The sequence below is a fragment of the Pholcus phalangioides genome, unplaced genomic scaffold, assembly GCF_987345545.1.
Source record: "Pholcus phalangioides strain wild (caught in Gottingen) unplaced genomic scaffold, Ppha-v1.0 ptg000009l_1, whole genome shotgun sequence".
NCBI classification, from domain to species: domain Eukaryota; kingdom Metazoa; phylum Arthropoda; class Arachnida; order Araneae; family Pholcidae; genus Pholcus; species Pholcus phalangioides.
The window spans coordinates 49,653,733-49,671,929 of record NW_028301602.1 but is presented as its reverse complement, the minus strand read 5'-3'; the positions used below and the strand labels follow the sequence as shown (position 1 = coordinate 49,671,929).

General features: G+C 37.3%; 2 protein-coding genes across 2 annotated transcripts; both read left to right on the top strand.

Moving 5' to 3' along the window:
• Nucleotides 1-9,140: 9,140 nt before the first annotated feature.
• LOC149083260 (uncharacterized) lies at nucleotides 9,141-12,075 on the top strand. The gene is made up of 4 exons (XM_089236802.1): nucleotides 9,141-9,847; nucleotides 10,165-10,424; nucleotides 10,538-11,356; nucleotides 11,522-12,075. Exons 1-4 carry the CDS (start codon nucleotides 9,141-9,143, stop codon nucleotides 12,073-12,075), a joined length of 2,340 nt encoding a protein of 779 aa, XP_089092928.1.
• A 4,041-nt stretch (nucleotides 12,076-16,116) lies between these two features.
• Nucleotides 16,117-17,061, top strand: LOC149083259 (uncharacterized). Its single transcript, XM_089236800.1, has one exon. The coding sequence runs from the start codon at nucleotides 16,117-16,119 to the stop codon at nucleotides 17,059-17,061; it is 945 nt and encodes a 314-aa protein (XP_089092926.1).
• The last annotated feature ends 1,136 nt before the right edge of the window (nucleotides 17,062-18,197 follow it).

The window sequence follows — 18,197 nt, the reverse complement described above, 5'->3', positions numbered from 1 at the left end:
GACACTGTCACAGACACAGCGCAGACAGTTCTGTATCCTGCAGAATTTCTGAACTCTTTGGATATTCTGGGTATGTCACCATACAACTTGACCCCCAAAGTCGGAGCACCTATAATGCTTTTTGCTTTTAAGAAATTTGTCGACACCGATACTCTGCAATGACAACAGACTCTGCGTGAAGAAATTGCACAATTGCATCATCGAAGCAACGATTCTAACTGGATGTGCCAAAGGAGAAGACGTCTTCATTCCACGTACCCCAATTATCACCGAAGAAATGCCATTCACTTTCAAGCGATTACAGTTCCCGGTTCGTTTAGCTTTTGCCATGACGATCAACAAAGCGCAAGGCCAGTTGTTAGTAATGGCAGGTATCAACCTACTTGAGCCCTGTTTTTCACACGGACAGCTTTACATCGCCTGTTCGTGTGTTGGTAATCCTAAAAATTTGTACATCTACGCACCAGAGGGAAAAACAAAAAATATTGTGTATCCACAAGCAATTGCCTGAAGTTTTTAATTAAAATATTTAAAAATGAAAGTAATTTTTTCTTACTTAGTGCAGAAATATTTTGATTAAGAAATAATTAATAAGCTATATATATATATATATATGTGATTTTTTTACAGGGCGGGCAACGTCGCCGGGTATCAGCTAGTAAATCATAAATTTGATAAATGAATAAAAAGAGGAGCCTACGAGGCTTCACCATAGAAATTTTACGCCGAATTTTACGACCACTGAAGCACATATTTGTGTTTGAGTACAGGTGATCATTTGTGGAGATTTTACTGCATTTAGGAAAATGTAATGGAACCCCTTTCTATACGTCTCCCTATTACGTTTCTGACCTTACTCATTTGTACGACGTTTGGCTTCAGTTGCTATACATTCCTATACATTATTCCTGTATACAGGGCCTAATTTCTGCATGGGCAAATGAAGCCTTTATAACTTTGAGCCCCAAAATTCAAACAACATACATTCATACCAACTAACATATTTGACTCTTGTCGCAAGAGCCTCCTAATTCCTGCTTTACCCAGGGCTCTGCCTGTATACACTTCAATTAATCGACGTTTTCACTTCGATTCGAACTCTTTGGAAAACACCATTTCTATCAATCGAATCACATAATTTTTCAATAGCAAAAACGTGTCACTGAAATACAGTGTTTCCCGGTTTTCAAAAACACATCATGAAGAAACGTTGTAAGTGGGAAAAATAACCTGGATCGACTGTAGTTTCTCATGCATATTTTTTACTGAAAAAGACATAAAATTTAAGATGATTCACTGGTTCAAAGGCGTTTGACGGGCACTGAAATAATCATTGAACGGGCTATGGTATGCTGATAGCCAAGGCAATAACTAGGATTTTTGCCGCCCCCACATTCGATAATTTTGTAACTCTGTTCCCACCTATAAAACTGCCGCCGCTAAAATTTTGATGCCCGGGCCACAGTTGCCTTCTCTGCCCCCTTCTCTAATTCCGGCCCTGCTGATAGCAAACATGTGTGTGTACACTATTAGTTCTTTCTTTAAGAGAAAAATCTTTCAACAACGGAACTCAATACATCATTTACTTTTTGCTTAGATATAGAAACCAAAAGCACACCAAACAAGTATAGGACGTTTTATGTAAGGTTTAAATAACACTTTTTTTCTGTTAAATCTTGAAATGTCAATACCGTAAGATTGCTTGAGATTTTAGCAACAGTAATGTTATGATAGTATAATATTTCTTCTCAAGCATAAGATTTTAAATCAAAACACGATTTTTTTTACAAATTTTTATTTTTGGGAAACGTCTGTAAAAAAAAAGGAAGGGGGGGGGGTAATTTTCGAAAAAAGTTCCACTTATACGGTTTTCGCATTTATACGACGCGTCGTATAAACGAGGTTCCATTATTTGAGAATGAGCTTTCCCCCTCCAACATTTTCAATAAGTTTACGCCTATGTTAGCACCTATAATATTTTGTTGGCACGTAATTTTTTTTTTTTTTGGATTTGTCGAGCCCTGCTCATGTATATGTATACTTTCATGTATTTGAGCGTATGTATAACATTAATAGGTCTACATATACTGCAGGCTCAGGGACGTGCGCAGAACCAAACTTTGTGGGAGAGACTGGGGTGCTAATTTCGCAAATGCACCGCTATTCCGCGATTACACAATTTCAGCCAATCACGTCTCTTCTTGGTTTACGATAATTCCCACTACCTTAATATCGCACGATCTGTTGTGCTTTCGGTCACAAAGTGGCTTCGTTATGTAATTACTGGAATGTATTCTGAAAGATTAACACTGTATGCCAAACAAAATTGTACATTTAAATTCGCGTAAGGGAAGAATTAAAATTCCGTGCTTAATGATAGCGAGTGATGGTGGTAACAATTTTCGAAAAAATTCACTAAAAGTAAAAAGTAAATTCACCAAAAGTTCACTTTTGGTGAACAGTTTTAGGATCTCTTCTGCCAGCCGAATTAGTGAAGGTGATAGTGCATGGGACTGCGACCAAGGTTCGAATCCAGCTCACGAAAGTTATCAATTTTTGTTTTTTTAACTGCTCGTCAGAAAATGATTTAAACATTTTAATTCTTTTTACTCATGCAAAACATTTTACAATATATTTTGCAGACTCTTAAAATACAAGTACTGTAAATCAGTTAAATATTATAACAAAAGCATGCCGCGAAGAAATTAAGACCAATAATGTTATAAAAAACGTAGTTGTCTTTTAGTGTCTTTTCTTTTCCTAAATTCCAATTTTTAAATATTTTATAGCTGTTTACGACTAATTAACGTGCATAATATGTATATTTTTTATACAATAATTTTTCTGCTTACTTTTAGTCGATTTGCTTTCAAAAAATGCATTGATAAATTGGAGAAATATTTTACTAAAATTTCAAAAGAATTTCGCGATCTGCCTCTTTTAAATATATTTCAGTTTGTACCGAATTTATAATGTATTTATATTTTGCCTAATTTTTTTATTATTTTACATAATTTTTTTATTATTTTACATAATTTTTTTATTATTTATTTATTTTTGAATCTTAAAACTTTGGTATATAATAAATCAATTAAATATTATAACAAAAAATATGTAGAAAAAATTTTCAAGACCAAAATAATGCTCTAAAAAAATATGTAATTACTTTACTCTTCTGAAGTTTTGATATTTAAATAGATGTTTAAATATTTCATAGTTGTTTGCGATTATTAACACATGCACGATATATTTTTTCATACTATAATTTATCGGTTTATTTTTAGTCGATTTACTATCGAAAAATGCATTGATAAATTGGAGAAATTTTTTACTAAAATTTACAAGAATTTTTCTATCACATTTTCAGAAATTTGAAGTCGTTATCTTCCTTTAACTGTTTGAATATTTAAGTTTGCTTTCAATGCATAAATTTGTTGGTATAAAAAATAAAATCGTTTTTAAATAACATTGAAAATAGCGCGATTGCACATTTGAAATGCCTCGCGTAACATCAGTGAAAATGTCTACCTTCTTGTTTGTACCAGTGTTCCGCGATCAGATACGAAAATGAAGATATCGTAGAGGCTGAAGCAACGTGATTGGCTGTGTGGAAAAAATTACGAATAAAATCGTGTAATAGCGGAATAGAGAGAGCGGAGCATTTGCGAAATATGCGACCGGGGTATCTCTCCCAGAAAAAAATTTGAATCGCTAACCTTTAAAAAGAATTTAAAACAAACCGAAATAGAAAGAAAATGCATATAAATGCTATATGCAACTTCTGTCGATATTTTAATTTTAATAAAAAAATACTCCAAATTTTGATCATCTTGAAGCAGACATCCATATAGATTTACCATATTTTACTGAGGCGAAAATTTTTCCCCACAAAATTAGGTTAAATTACCCGTCATCGCTGAAATCAAATACAGACTGAGGATAAAAAACGGAACATTCTAGTTAAAAAAAGGACGTATGGTCAATAGGAAATATATGTTATTATGACACCCCCCCCCCCCGTACTGAATAATGCCCCATAAACTTTGAGCAACACCAATCATTTTTGACTTCCGGCGTCCCTGCGTGTCACTATAATCTTCAATTATTATCCAGGACTATTGGCTGCTAAGCTATTTCCCTACACGATAAGACAAACAACTTTCTTGTTACCATCAGAGGGTTTGTAAAACTTCCTTAAAAAAGGAGTTTTCCCGTTTACGACGTGTGACGTCATTTCGAAAGGGGAAAAAAACAGAGGCAAAAAGACTTCATGCCCCACCACTGAGCTATAAGTAAACTTACTTTACTTATAGCTCAGTGTGCCCTATAAGAAATTCCTTAGGCCCGATAAGAAATTCCTTAGGGATTGTTTTCAGAAGCGGGAAGTTTTTCAAATGAAGTAGGGAATTTTTAGGGACAACTAGGGATTTTTTGTGATTTTCGTAAAAATTCGGGAGATTTAAGAACTTTCGGGAGGTCGGGGGAAGAAGCTAAAATTCGGGAGATTCCCTGAAAATTCGGGAGACTTGGCAGCTATGATAAAGTATCTAGTTTTGGCCCTGGGAAGGGGGTCATCAATTCCCAGAAAGGTTTAAGTTTTTTTTTCTCGTGAAAACACCATGCTTGGCTCCTACGGAATTTGGCTGGCGTCTATTTTTTTCTGGGGTTTTTTTTGGATATAAATACACAAGCCGTGTATTTATTTATATTTTATGGTACAGTGTATATTCAAATCAAAGTACATTTCACTTATTTAAGATTAATTTTACTCTCATATATTGACTCATATCAGGTTTTAAATTAGAAAAGAAAATTTTTAACTGCATAAATTTCTTAATAAAAACTCGATTTAAATATTGTTACTGTCCCAACTACGCAAGTCAAATGGAGTTCAAGTTTTTCTTAAATTTTAAATATGATTGAAAAAAATAAAGCAAGTAGTAAGTTTTATTAAATGTCTAACAGAAAAAAAAAATTTTTACTACGCTTTATTGATTATAAGTATTATAGAGGGCTGAAAAATACTGTATCTAGATAGTTTTTGAAAAGAGTGAATAAATTATCATTGAAAAAAATGCTTAAATGCAATATGCATGAATTTATCAAAAATGTTTCGATATTTAATATTGCTTACTTTTTCTGTCAGGAAACAGGGCGGAATTACGAGGAACTTGAACTTTTTAGTTTTTCATGCTATGAATCCATTAGTGAATCCATTACTTGTGAAAAGGCCGGCATCGGGGGGAAGGGGGGGGGCTCCAAAATATCAGGCTAGAAGCCCTCCAGTATGTGGAAGTCTATGATAGCCCGCTGAGTGCCTCCCCCCCCCCGGTAAACACGCCACTAGATGCCACGGACGGGCTGTAACTACGAATAAAGATCATTTTATTGTCGGTGGGGTGGGGGGGAGAGAAGCATCGAAATGTCTCCTCGAGATCGACTGAGAGGCCGTAAGATATTTAAAATTTTTACGAGTGCTGCCAACGTAAACAGGGTACTACATACTTTTTAGAAATTCCCCTATTTAATTTACAATGGAACATAGAAAAAAACTACAGTAATTTCCGATAAATAAGTCGCATCCTGAAAAATGGCCGGAAAAAAGTTTTTGTGAAAAATTCGCCACTTTTTACATGTCACAGCTTCGCACAAGCCTGTGAAAACTGCCTTCTTCCCTGGTTCCGGCCCTGGCTACCTAAGTGTTGGGGTTCTGGAAACAGGACTGCAACTGGAGGGTCAAGTGTCCAGGGTGCGGTACCAGAGGGGGGCGCAAATTTCACCCTTTAACCTCCCTTCAATATAACTTGAAATATTTAAAATTTCTAAGAGTGCTGCGAACGTAAATAGTTTGGGAATCCCAGATTTGTAAGGAGGAAATTTCATATTCCTAGTATTAGAATGCAACGGTACTCGGTTCAGGGCATAGACTTAAGATATAAATAGACCGCGCACGCTATTCATAAAACTTGTCGAACGTGAAGAAAAGATGAGCAGTATTGTCGGGGAAAGAACAGGTTCTGCGCTATTACATTTGGCGCGTTTTCGCAGAAGCTAGGATGTTGCTGTAACAAAATTTGACTCAATTCGATCAAGTTGATGAAAACTTTCCTTCATTTTTTCAATGAATTTCACTCATTTTTATGTGAAATATTTAGGGAGTATCAGATTTGAAAAAATAAATTCTATAAAATAAACAAATATTGGAAAACGGAACAACGTATATGTTGTAAAGCCTAATTCATTTATATTTTTAAATATTCTCTTCATTCACTTTGTCGCTTTTAATTTCGAAAATTTATTTATACTAGGGGTCATTAAAACAAAAATATATCTTTCCAGAACATTACAATTACTCTATATACTCATAATTAATGTATAATTAATTATAATGCATCATATTATGTTATGTAATGTAACACATTCACACTCATACCATATTCAGTCATGAAACAATATTCAAACAATAAGAAAAAGTTTCATTTCTAACATTCCTGAAAAACCTTTTATAACCTCATCACACAAAACTGTAAACACTTACATAATATTTCAGGATTAAAATAGATTTTACTCAAGAAAATTACAGAATCTCATCATCAATTTCTCTAAATTATAAGAATTAAAATTCCATGTAGAGTATATATGTAATAACTTAAAGTGTGTATATATATATATATATATATATATAATATTTTAGGATATAATATTTCATATATATAATATAATATTTACACATGTCACATATATATATATATGTGACATATGTAATCTCTTCGCTCCAAAAGTATGCATATGTTAATCTTAATTTAAGGTATTAAATCGTTTTTAGAATGATTCTTTTTCAAGATAACATCTGAGGTACACAATATATGACTTCAGGTCTTAGTACAGATATTGACTCAAAAAATCAATTGAATAATTAATTTTCTTGTTTGAAGCGGCAATTTCACATACAAAAAACAAATTAATGAATAAAAAAATTTCTTTTCTGTAATAGCTTTATCTCAGGTGTGAAGAGGGGTAAAAATACTATTATTTTTAGAGGTTGTTATGCATTTTTATGCAAAACTGCAATTGTCTAGAGGGGGGGGGGAAGTTTTCCTCACATTCTATTTAAATAGAATATTTTTCATCAATTTCTCCTTCTGAAAAGCATATTTTCTTCCAAGTTGAGCAAAACTCGAATGAACTCACTAGCTCGCCAAATCTCGCCAAATCTTGCGGAGACGTATATTTCAGTTAAAACTTCATAAAACTCACAATTTCAATCATTTATTGCCAAAAATTCTATTAAAACATTTAATAATGATTCATGACATTTGAATTTTACCAAAACTTGGAACTTTAATTGAATTAAATCCAAAATGGAGTCGTTAAAAACTGAGATTACGTCAGAAATCCATTGCATCGTCAATTTAATATTCCAATTTTTAATTTATAAGAAGAGGAATAAGCAAAAAAGTATTCCCTTGTGAAAGGATACTGGTCCCCCTTTCCTAAACCGCTCAGAACATCCGAAAGCTGCGCAAGTGTTGGCCATTCTAATCAAAAATAAGACAGCCCGTGTAGATCGTCATACGAGTAGCCATAAGGAAAGCATTGCCAGCGAGATTCCCTGACCAGCCTTTCGACTGGAGTCACGTGACTCCGGATCTTTGCTTCACATTGTAACCCCTCGCGCGCACTCTATAGTATTATTACTCTGTGGTTCAGGGGCATATTTTACTATTATTGATTCCTCATCAAAGGCACCGGAACCTAGGAGCGGTGGATATTTGAGCTCCCTCGTCAATAATTTTTAGAAAAACAATGCAGTGCGTCCTGTTTCCTGCGTATGCGCTTCAGCCCGTATATATGGGACGGCCAGCAACTTTTAACGCTCTGTCCCCACCCAATGTTAACTTCTTCATGTCGGCGCCTCTGTTGTGAAGGGTCGAAAAATCGGGCCTTCGAACTTGTTAATAAGCTTAATTGTTGTTCAATTTACTTGCTCCCACTTTTTTTTCATTTTTTATGTTGTCTCATGTCCCCATCCTCAAGGGTCACACTCAAAAGAAGGAGATGCTCTTAATAGAGGCCCCTATACACGCTCAGTTATACCTGTACAATCATAACTGCGCAGGCATAGCTGAACGGTTCTATGCATCCACACCAGTCAGTTATACCTGTGCAGGCGAAGCCCCTAGAACCGGTTCTAGGTGATCTGTTGATCTGTAGGGATATTTTGATTCTTCGCGGCAAAGGCGGAGATAGACTTGGAAGTCTGGGGGTGGGGGGCACGATGATGATGTTAATTGATATATGCATATATACATTAGATCAGTCGACTTCACCTTTGACGCTGGCCCCTCAGTATCTCCGCCCATGCTTCGCGGTCTTGATCAGTTCGGAATTTTCTAGTATGATATCTACAGATGATGCTTTGGATGTAGTTGGGTTGGTTATGGCACTGAAAGTTATTAACTCAAAAAAAAGAAAAAAACGGGTAACGTGGTGCAGATTGGTTAAAAAAAAGGCAACAATATTCGCACGTTAAATTATTACAGGAATTGAGATTTGCACCAAAAGAATTGGCATAATTTTCTCAGAATGGATCAAGATACCTACTCAAAGCTACTGGCTTCGGTGACTCCATTAATAGGTAGGGTAATACGTAATTTAGGCTATACGTAAATTTCGTATTTACGAAATAACCGCGATAAATGCGAAATTTACGAAATAAATGCGATGGACGATCGGGGATCGTTTTATTTTTGTTTTCTTCCTTTTTATCGATTATTCTCATTATTACTATTTGTAAGATGGCAACAGTGAGTTAAGTTCAAAACATCGTGGTAACAAGTCGCACATGTATGTAGCTCGCATGTTTTATATTTGAAGAAATTAAATCTAATTCTAAAATGTCGTCTCATAATTCCGAACAAGCGACCGCGAAGCAAGCCCCAAACAAATCAGCAGGTGCATATTGTGAAGCGCCATGATAATGGTCCGTCGAGAAGCCGGAGGCTCTTCGTGTGTACTTGTTTCGATTTGGAAGACGGACAGCTCGGTGATAGGAAGGGAAACTTAGTCAACCAAAATAAGCGAGAGTGAACTCAATTCTTTTCCGTGGCGTTTCTGTTCGAATTAAATCGTTCGCCAATATGCCGAAATCAAAATCTAGTGATATGCCGAAATCAAAATCTAGTGATATGCTCTCAGAATTCAAGCTCTGGACGAAGGAAATTCGAACGGTGGAGGAAGAGGTGTCAGCCATTTTAGAATCCGATGACGTGTATTTGCTACGGGAATTCAAGCGCGAGCTAAAAAACTTGAATCAGAATCTAGAGAGGTGCTACCGCGATATCGCGAAATCGAATGAATCAGTCGGTGAAGTGGAGTATGACGGCTACGTAGAGCTGAGACGAAAAATTCGCGAGATGACAAGTTCGGTGTCGATGGCTGAAGATAGTTTCAGCCAGCCCAGTGAAAAATCTCAGTCGAAGGACAATAATATCAAGCTGCCAACGTTCGAGTTGCCGGAGTTCAAGGGCGAGTTCGGAGGTTGGCTGAGCTTCAAGGAAATCTTCGAGGGTTCTATCGGCAACAACCCCAATTTATCAGATGTCCAGAAGTTCCAGTATCTGAAGGCGGCCCTGAAAGGTGAAGCGGCGAGATTAGTGTCGGGATTTGCGATTACGAGTGCGAGTTATTCTCAAGCGTGGGATTCTCTGAAGTCGAGATATGACAACAAGCGTGAACTCGCGTATGCACAGCGCGCCAAGATCTTCCAGCTAAAACAAGTGAAAATCGTGAATTCAAGAAACAGGCGAACGAGGCAATACGAAATCTACAGTGCTTGGGACTTGAAGTAAGTGGTCTCTCGAATGTACTGTTGGTGTACTTTCTAAAACAAAAATTAGATGATAATCTAATCAAGCAGTGGGAACTAAGTCAAGGTCAAGATTATCCCGAGTATGATGAATTCATAGCTTTCCTTGAAAAACAGGCCAGGTGTCTAAAGTCTATCCAAGATGATCCCAGACCAAGGGAAGAGTCGAAAGACAATTCTAGACTTGCTTTTTCCTGTGCTACTCGTAAACAAGCTAATGTGTTGTGTATAGTGTGTAAACAAGATCATAAGCTCAGTGATTGTAGCAAATTTAAATCCATGACATTCAACGACAGGTGGATTTTCGTGAAGTCAAATAAGCTATGCTTCAATTGCTTGAAGAATAATCGCTCAGCTGCAAAATGTTTGTTTACAACCCGCTGCCAGTGTTGTACAGGAAAGCACCATACGCTCTTGCATGAATTCAAGGTACAGCCTCCTGTCGTAACACCTACGAGTGAAGAAGCAGCCGTGTCGAGCACTTTCAATGTTTCCAAAGCAAAATCAAGTCAAGTACTGTTGTCTACAGCACTCATAAATGTCCGCGAGTGCCGGGGTGATTATGTAAAATGTCGAGCACTCCTGGATAGTGGCTCCCAAACATCTCTCATAACCAAGGACTGTTGCAAGAAAGTAGGAATGATATTCAATCTAATCATTCAATTCTAGGTGTCAGTGATGAAATATGTGACGTTTCGACAGCACAAGTGAATCTGAAGTTCATCGCAAGTTGCGGCAAGGGTCAAATCCATACAACAACAGCATTAGTTGTCGAAAAACTGTCTTCAAAAATCCCCAACTTCGAGATATCCGTTCCTGAGGGAATATTCGGTGACATTCAACTAGCCAATCCTGAATTCTACAAGTCGAGGCCGATCGATATAATTCTAGGTGCAGATGTTTTCTTCGATATTCTGGAGCCGGAACGACTCTCAATGCCTGGAGCTCCACTTGCAGTGAGGACAAAACTGGGATGGATACTGACTGGGAGGGTGCCGGCTAAGGGGACACGGCAAGGACTCGAAATTAGCTGCACTCAGACTCAGTGTTGTAGTGCCAGTATGGACGAGATTCTCAACCGGTTCTGGGAACTGGAAGCGATTCCCGCCGAAAGAGAAGAATTGTCCGATGAAATGATGTGCCACGAAATTTACTCTACAGATGTCAAGAGAAGTGATTCGGGATGGTATGTAGTGAGTCTGCCATTCAAATCTACAACTGCTGAGTTGGGAGAATCTAGATCCATAGCAGTCAAACGATTCAAGACACTGGAGAGACGTTTGTCAAGCCAACCCGAACTCAAAAAGAAATACGTGGACTTCATGAACGAGTACCAAGAACTGGGTCATATGGAGCTCATTCCAGAATCAAGCGTGAGTACTCATTGCACTGAGCATTTCTATATGCCGCATCATGGTGTCCTGAGAGAGCAGAGCAGCACGACTAGACTGAGGGTGGTGTTCGATGCCTCGTGCAAGACGTCATCAGGTATCTCACTAAATAAAATTCTGCATTCTGGTCCGAGAACCCAGGAAGATATCTTTGATGTTCTTATACGATTCAGATCGCATGCTGTTGCACTCACCGCCGACATAGAAAAGATGTTTCGACAGATTCTCGTTCAGAGAAATCACTCCTAGTTTCAACGCATAGTGTGGAGAAACGAGCCAAGTGAGGAGTTGAAGGACTATAGACTGACTACAGTTACTTATGGTACAACCTGTGCTCCGTTCTTGGCCATTCGAACAATTCAGCAGCTGATTCAAGACGAAGAGCAACAATTCCCAGATGTTTCAAGGATTGCATCGAAGGATTTCTACGTCGACGATTTGCTGACCGGTGATGCAACCATCAGTGAAGCAAGGATGTTAATGAACAAAATGATAAAACTCATTCAAAGGGGAGGCTTCCAGTTGAGGAAGGGGAACTCTAACATCAAGGCGGTTATGAATGACCTTCCCCCGGAACTTCAAGGTTCTACAAATCTGGTTCAATTCGAAAGAACTCCGTTCACAAAAATTCTGGGAATTCTATGGAATACATGTGTAGATACCTTCAGTGTTCAAGTTGATGAAACTTCCACAGAAATCCTAACGAAAAGACAGCTCCTATCCCAGATTGCTAGGGTTTATGATCCTCTGGGTTTTTTTAAGTCCGACCACCGTGATCCTAAAAACTCTGATGCAAGGTCTGTGGAAGGATCATAGGGGTTGGGATGAACCTTTTGACGACTCATGTCTTGTCGGATGGAGAAAAATTAGTAAGGAATTTTCTCTCCTGAAGGACATTTCTGTTCCCAGATTTCTTATGGGAAGTACAGGGACTGTCAGGAGTATGGACATTCATGGATTTTGTGATGCATCATGTAAGGCATATTCTGCAGTTTGTTACCTTCGCATCGAGTTTACAGATGATGCAGTGAATGTAGCCTTGATATGTGCAAAGACAAAGGTTGCCCCATTGAAATCTACAACCATACCACGTCTGGAACTGTGTGGAGCAGTGTTACTGGCTAAACTATCCGAACGAGTGAATGGAGCTTTGAATCTGAAAATCAACAACACAATTCTGTGGGCTGACTCGAAGGTTGTACTTCATTGGATAAAATCGGATCCCACTAGGTGGAGGGCATTCGTCGCGAACCGAGTGAAACAGATTCACGTATCAAGTGATCCAAATCAGTGGCATCACGTTTCCGGCAAGGAGAACCCAGCTAATTGTGCCTCCAGGGGGTTATCACCGTCACAGCTGAGAGAAAATTTCTTGTGGTGGAGAGGGCCAGATTGGTTAAGTGAGAGTGGTTTGGTGATACCATCCAATTCCAACCCTTCAGACCAGTTGATGGAGGATGAATTAGAACTAAAGAAGTCGGTGAATGCAACCCAATCTCACGAAATTGTGGAGGAATGGAGTTTGATCAGCAAGTATTCATCGTTTGTTAAACTTCAACGTGTTGCTGCTTGGAGTCTTCGATTCATCCACAACTGTAAATCCAAGAACAAAATCGTTGGTACACTAACGGCCGTATTCACCGTCCAGGTTCAGAACGCGATCCAGGTTCTAAACCGCGTTTCACCTCAAAATTGGTATTCACCACCCCTGAATCGAGATCCACGGACCAGCTTTTCGAGCCTAAAACTGAACCTCCGATATCGGCGATCCAGCAGGGTGGATCGAGTTTCAGCGCATGCGCAGTGAGCATTATCGTCGTTGCAAACACAAACATCGATGTAGTAATGGCGGTCGCGCTGAATTGTTTTTAGGATGAGCCGGAATGAAATAGGGAATTTTAGAATAATTTATTAATTATAAGGTGATGAGTGACCGCGTTTAGGTATTAAATATATGTTAAGTAATTATCCCCGATCAATGAAAGCTTTCAACTACTTCTTGAAGCCATCAACAAGTGACGAAAGAAGGTGAGAAATGATACTTTTCTATGATTTCCTTCATATCTGAACTTCATTCGCTAACAAAATGGCCATTATCAAATAATGATAGCATTGTATGTGTAATATACTCATGTATTGATATTAATGACAAATTCGTCTTTATGGTACCTGAAACAGGGTCGTAGTGGGCAGGGCCGTCTTAAGAACACCATGGGCCCCCGGGCCAAGTGGCTTTTCTGAGGACCTTTTTTCTTGAGTGGGGGCCCCTGAAAGTATTATTATGTAAAATAAAGTGTACATTTTTGTGAGGGCCCCCATTCTCTCGGCCCTTGGGAAGTGCTCCGGTTGCCCCAGCTTATTTACGGTCCTGACCTAAAGGTTAAAATGGCGGGGTATAGTGTCACGCTTTTGAAGTTTTTTCCTCTGAAAATAATGTATCATTGGCCTGAAAAGAAGTCATGAATATCTCTCTTGAATTGCAGGAATAGTCACTTGTATACAGTGTATACAGAATTTTTTTTTTTTGTATTACTTGTATACAAAAAAAAAATTCCCCTAACCAGGACCATCTTAAGAGCATGATGGGGGGGGGGGGCCCAGACGAGAAATTTTTCTGTGGTCCTACCTGGTAAATTCTAGAAAATTTCCTTTTTCTCTTGAGGAGCCTCGTACATTAAGAACTCGCAAAATGTACTAGGCAAAAGCGATCATTACAGTAGTGCATTTTAATTCCTAAACAATACAATATTCACCAACACTCTAAAATATAGATTTGTGTATGAAATGTTTTGTCTCTAATATGAAAATATTTATATTTTCCTGCTTAGTACTCGAATTAATTTTTATTAAGATTTCCTGTTTAAAGCATTTTCCCCGCTTACATTTTTCATGGTAATTTAAAAAAAAAAAAAAACTTTATAAGCAGAATCCACAGTATTTGCTCAAATGAAAACACGTGCACAACAAAAAATATTTTCTGTGATGCACTCTCATTATCAAAATTCATATAATTATGAGCTAATTTCATTCTATTTGTACATCAGTATTTTGCTTATAAATATCAGTTCATTCGTTTATTATTTACAGTTAAACCTCACTACAATGATACTTGATATAAAAATAAATCCCTCTACATCGATATTTTGAAAGTCTTGTTTGGAAATTCCTATAGTATGATGTTAAACTGCTGCCACTCGATTAGAGATGTGAGATGAGAATACTAATATGAGAAATAACTTGAGAATAATTCTTATTATTTTTGATAAGAATATTCCCCAGTAATTTATAAAAGTAGTCTTTCCAAAGAATATTCTCTAGGATATCATATATAATTATATTATAAATAACTGGAGAATATTCTTATTAAGAATAATAAGAATATTCTTAAGTTATTTACAATAGTAGTCCTTCCAGAGTCCTTCGTTACAATATTCTCAAGAATTTTACATCTCTAATCTTAATACAACAGCAATCCCTCTACAAGGGAATCTAACTTTTTATGTAAGCTAATCAAAAAACTAGTACACATGTTGGAACAGTTTTTTGTTGAAAAGAAAACTGTTGGGTTTAGCATTTTATACATTTGAGAGGGGGCACATCTTGTGTGTAGGAAGGATTGCATGCAACTATCATACAAGTTTCAACAAATATAATTACAAAAAATCAGTCTCAGATATTAACTTATTTGGCTAATAGGAAATATAGCTATTAATGTTCAGTAATTTAATATTCAATGTGCATCGCAAGAATTACTATTAGCATAAAAAAAATTTTTTGGAAATCAAATTTACTGAATTTTGTACTTTTTCATTTTAATATGTGTATCTAAAAACTTGATTTCAGGTACAAAACAATCATAATTTAAAAAATATTCAGATAATTATTTATTGAAAAATTTCCAAATATAAATTTTACACAATTGCGACCGTCCTTTTTTCCTTCATTTCATCCACGATTAATAAAATTTGTATGTGCTGATACATTTTTTTTTTCTTCAAAGCAATGAAAAGCGCATAAGCTGATTGTACGTGCGATGTATAATTTATCTAATCTGAGAATATTAGCAATTCCGTAGCGAAATGAAAAACCATCATTATAGATATAGCGGGAGTAGGAAAGAAAACCGTAGCTGGAATGAAATGGAATTTCCATTAAAAAGGGGATGATAAAACCATATTTTGCTTATCAGAAGAAAATTGTTGAAAAATGTAAATACAAGAATCCTACCGTTGAGTTTTCTACTTCATTAGAAGATCAAAAACCCTTCATCCAATCAGCGTCGGATCTACTCTCGCCCAGCTGATATACGACAAATACTCGCCAAATGAACCGAGTTTCACTTGATACGCACTCGAGACTCACTGGTGAATGCCAAATTCGTTCTAAAACTGAAACGGGTTTCAACTGATCCGCGTTTCAGGACCGTGAGTGGTGAATACGGCCGTAAGTGCTTCTGAATTAAATGATGCTACTCTAGCATTAGTTCGGATCGTGCAGAACTCAGAGTTCAAGGATGAACGCAGTTTTCTTGATAAGGGAAATCCCCTTCCACCCACAAACAAATTCTTGTCACGAAGTCCATTCATCGATTCAAGGGGTTTGATATGAGTGGGTGGTAAGTTGAAACATTCGAATCTTAGTACAAGTGCTAAGAATCCATTGCTCCTGCCTAAAAATCATCATCTGACATCCCTGATAGTGGAACATTTCCATCTGAAATACCTTCATGCTGGAGCTGAACTTGTTCTCTCAATGATTCGACAAGAATTCTGGATTACGTCGGGTAGAAGCGCCGTAGGAAAAATACTCAACAGATGCGTAACCTGTTACAGATTCAAGACACGGCCTGAAACGTCAATGTTGGGTAATTTACCCGCACACAGAGTCTTGCCCTGCAGACCGTTCCAAAGAACTGGTGTAGACTTTGCCGGACCGATTACAACGAAGCCGATATTGAACAGGTCGAAGGTTCGACTCAAGTCATACTTAGCGTTGTTCGTATGCTTCACAACAAAGGCAATTCACATTGAAATCATGTCAGAGCTAAGTACTGCAGCTTTCCTTGCAGCATTTAGAAGATTCATATCCAGAAGAGGGAAGCCCACAGATATGTATTCGGACAATGAAACCAACTTCAAGGGTGCTGCCAATTATTTAAAGCCACAGTTCGAACTCTGTAAATCCCAAGATGTGCAGAAAGTTATCTCTGAAGAAAAAATCAATTGGCACTTCATTCCTCCGTTATCACCTCACTTTGGTGAACTGTGGGAATCCAACATCAAATGTTTAAAGCGTCATCTGTTGAAAACGTGCAAGGGAAGTGCTCTCACTTATGAGGAGTTAACTACTCTGACTGTCCAGATTGAAGCTTGCATGAATTCAAGACCCCTAACTCAACTCGGCCAAGATCCAAACGAGCTGCAAGCTTTGAGTCCTGGACATTTTGTCATCGGTACTCTAATGACTGCTGTACTCGAAGGTAATGGTGAAGCATCGGGAAGTCTCCAAGCCAAATGGGCCAAGATACAAAAATTGCAAAAGGATTTCTGGAATCGATGGTCCAGGGAATATTTGGCCAGTCTTCAACCAAGGATGAAGTGGAAACGTAAAACGTCAAACATAGCAGTCGGCGATCTCGTTATCTTGAAGAAAGACACACCTCCCCTCAAGTGGCACTTGGCTCGAGTGACCCAAGTCTGTCCGGGTGACGACGGAAAGGTCAGAGTTGTGGAAATCAAAACTGTGAATGGTTTATACAAGCGTTCCGTGAATCATCTATGTCGTTTGCCAGTCGATTATTGACTGTCACCTTTTTGGGGCGGGAGTATGGACGATCGGAGATCGTTTTATTTTTGTTTCTTCCTTTTTATCGATTATTCTCATTATTACTATTTGTAAGATGGCAACAGTGAGTTAAGTTCAAAACATCGTGGTAACAAGTCGCACATGTATGTAGCTCGCATGTTTTATATTTGAAGAAATTAAATCTAATTCTAAAATGTCGTCTCATAATTCCGAACAAGCGACCACGAAGCAAGCCCCAAAGAAATCAGCAGGTGCATATTGTGAAGCGCCATGCGATAAATGCGAAATTTGCCAACTTTGACGAATAAATGCTGAAATTGATTTTTTTTTACTACTTTTTTGCGAAATCTAGATAATTTGCACTTTTTGAGGTGGAAAGTCGTAATTTTGTTCAGTACTTGTGAGCGTGCTTGAAAGGGAAACAACAAGCATCACTTCTTTCCCCTTTAATGTTGTGTTATTAGATGTAAATACAGTCGAGTTCGGTTATACATAGCCCCTAAGTGATTCGAGAAGTTTATGTAATAAATGACGTGTATGTTATAGGGAGGTGTTGGAATTAGATTACGTAGCAATGACATACATATGTATTATTGAGATTGTCGTGGAAAAAATAAACTTATGCCTCACATAATTGAAACACATTATAATATAGCATGAATATAGTTTCTGATTGGTATCTGGAAATTTTGGAAATTTATTTAGGAAACGAGATAATATACAACATGCAGATATTTTTTGAAATGTTAATGAGAGAGAGATTTTTTTGAGTTTATGCTAATAGTTTTTCCCTTTGAAGTTGACAGTATTGTACATTTAAAAAATTCAGAAAGAATAATCCCACTGATGTGCATGAATTCACCAATTAATAATACACTTGAATTAGCCGCCAGTCTCAACTTGAATTGAGACCACCAATAAAAATATCACAAAGTTATAAAAACAAGTAAAAATTCCATAATTCGAAAAGCATAAGACGATACAGTTCTGCACAGGATGACAGGATTTTAGTAAATCTCAAAAATTTTATTGCAAAAATAGTTACATTTATTATCGACAGGTGACGCTAAAGTTTGTTAACTACAATATAAAGTTCTATCTGTTGAGTAGGAAGTATAACTATTCCATCCATG

Excerpts from the sequence above, each read along its gene's own strand:
- LOC149083260 (XM_089236802.1), top strand. The coding sequence starts at position 9,141 with ATGCCGAAATCAAAATCTAGTGATATGCCGAAATCAAAATCTAGTGAT. Across the intron at positions 9,848-10,164 it reads TACAGTGCTTGGGACTTGAA|GTGGATTTTCGTGAAGTCAA; the intron begins GTAAGTGGTCTC and ends ATTCAACGACAG. Across the intron at positions 10,425-10,537 it reads AAATGTCCGCGAGTGCCGGG|GTGTCAGTGATGAAATATGT; the intron begins GTGATTATGTAA and ends ATTCAATTCTAG.
- LOC149083259 (XM_089236800.1), top strand. The coding sequence starts at position 16,117 with ATGTTGGGTAATTTACCCGCACACAGAGTCTTGCCCTGCAGACCGTTC.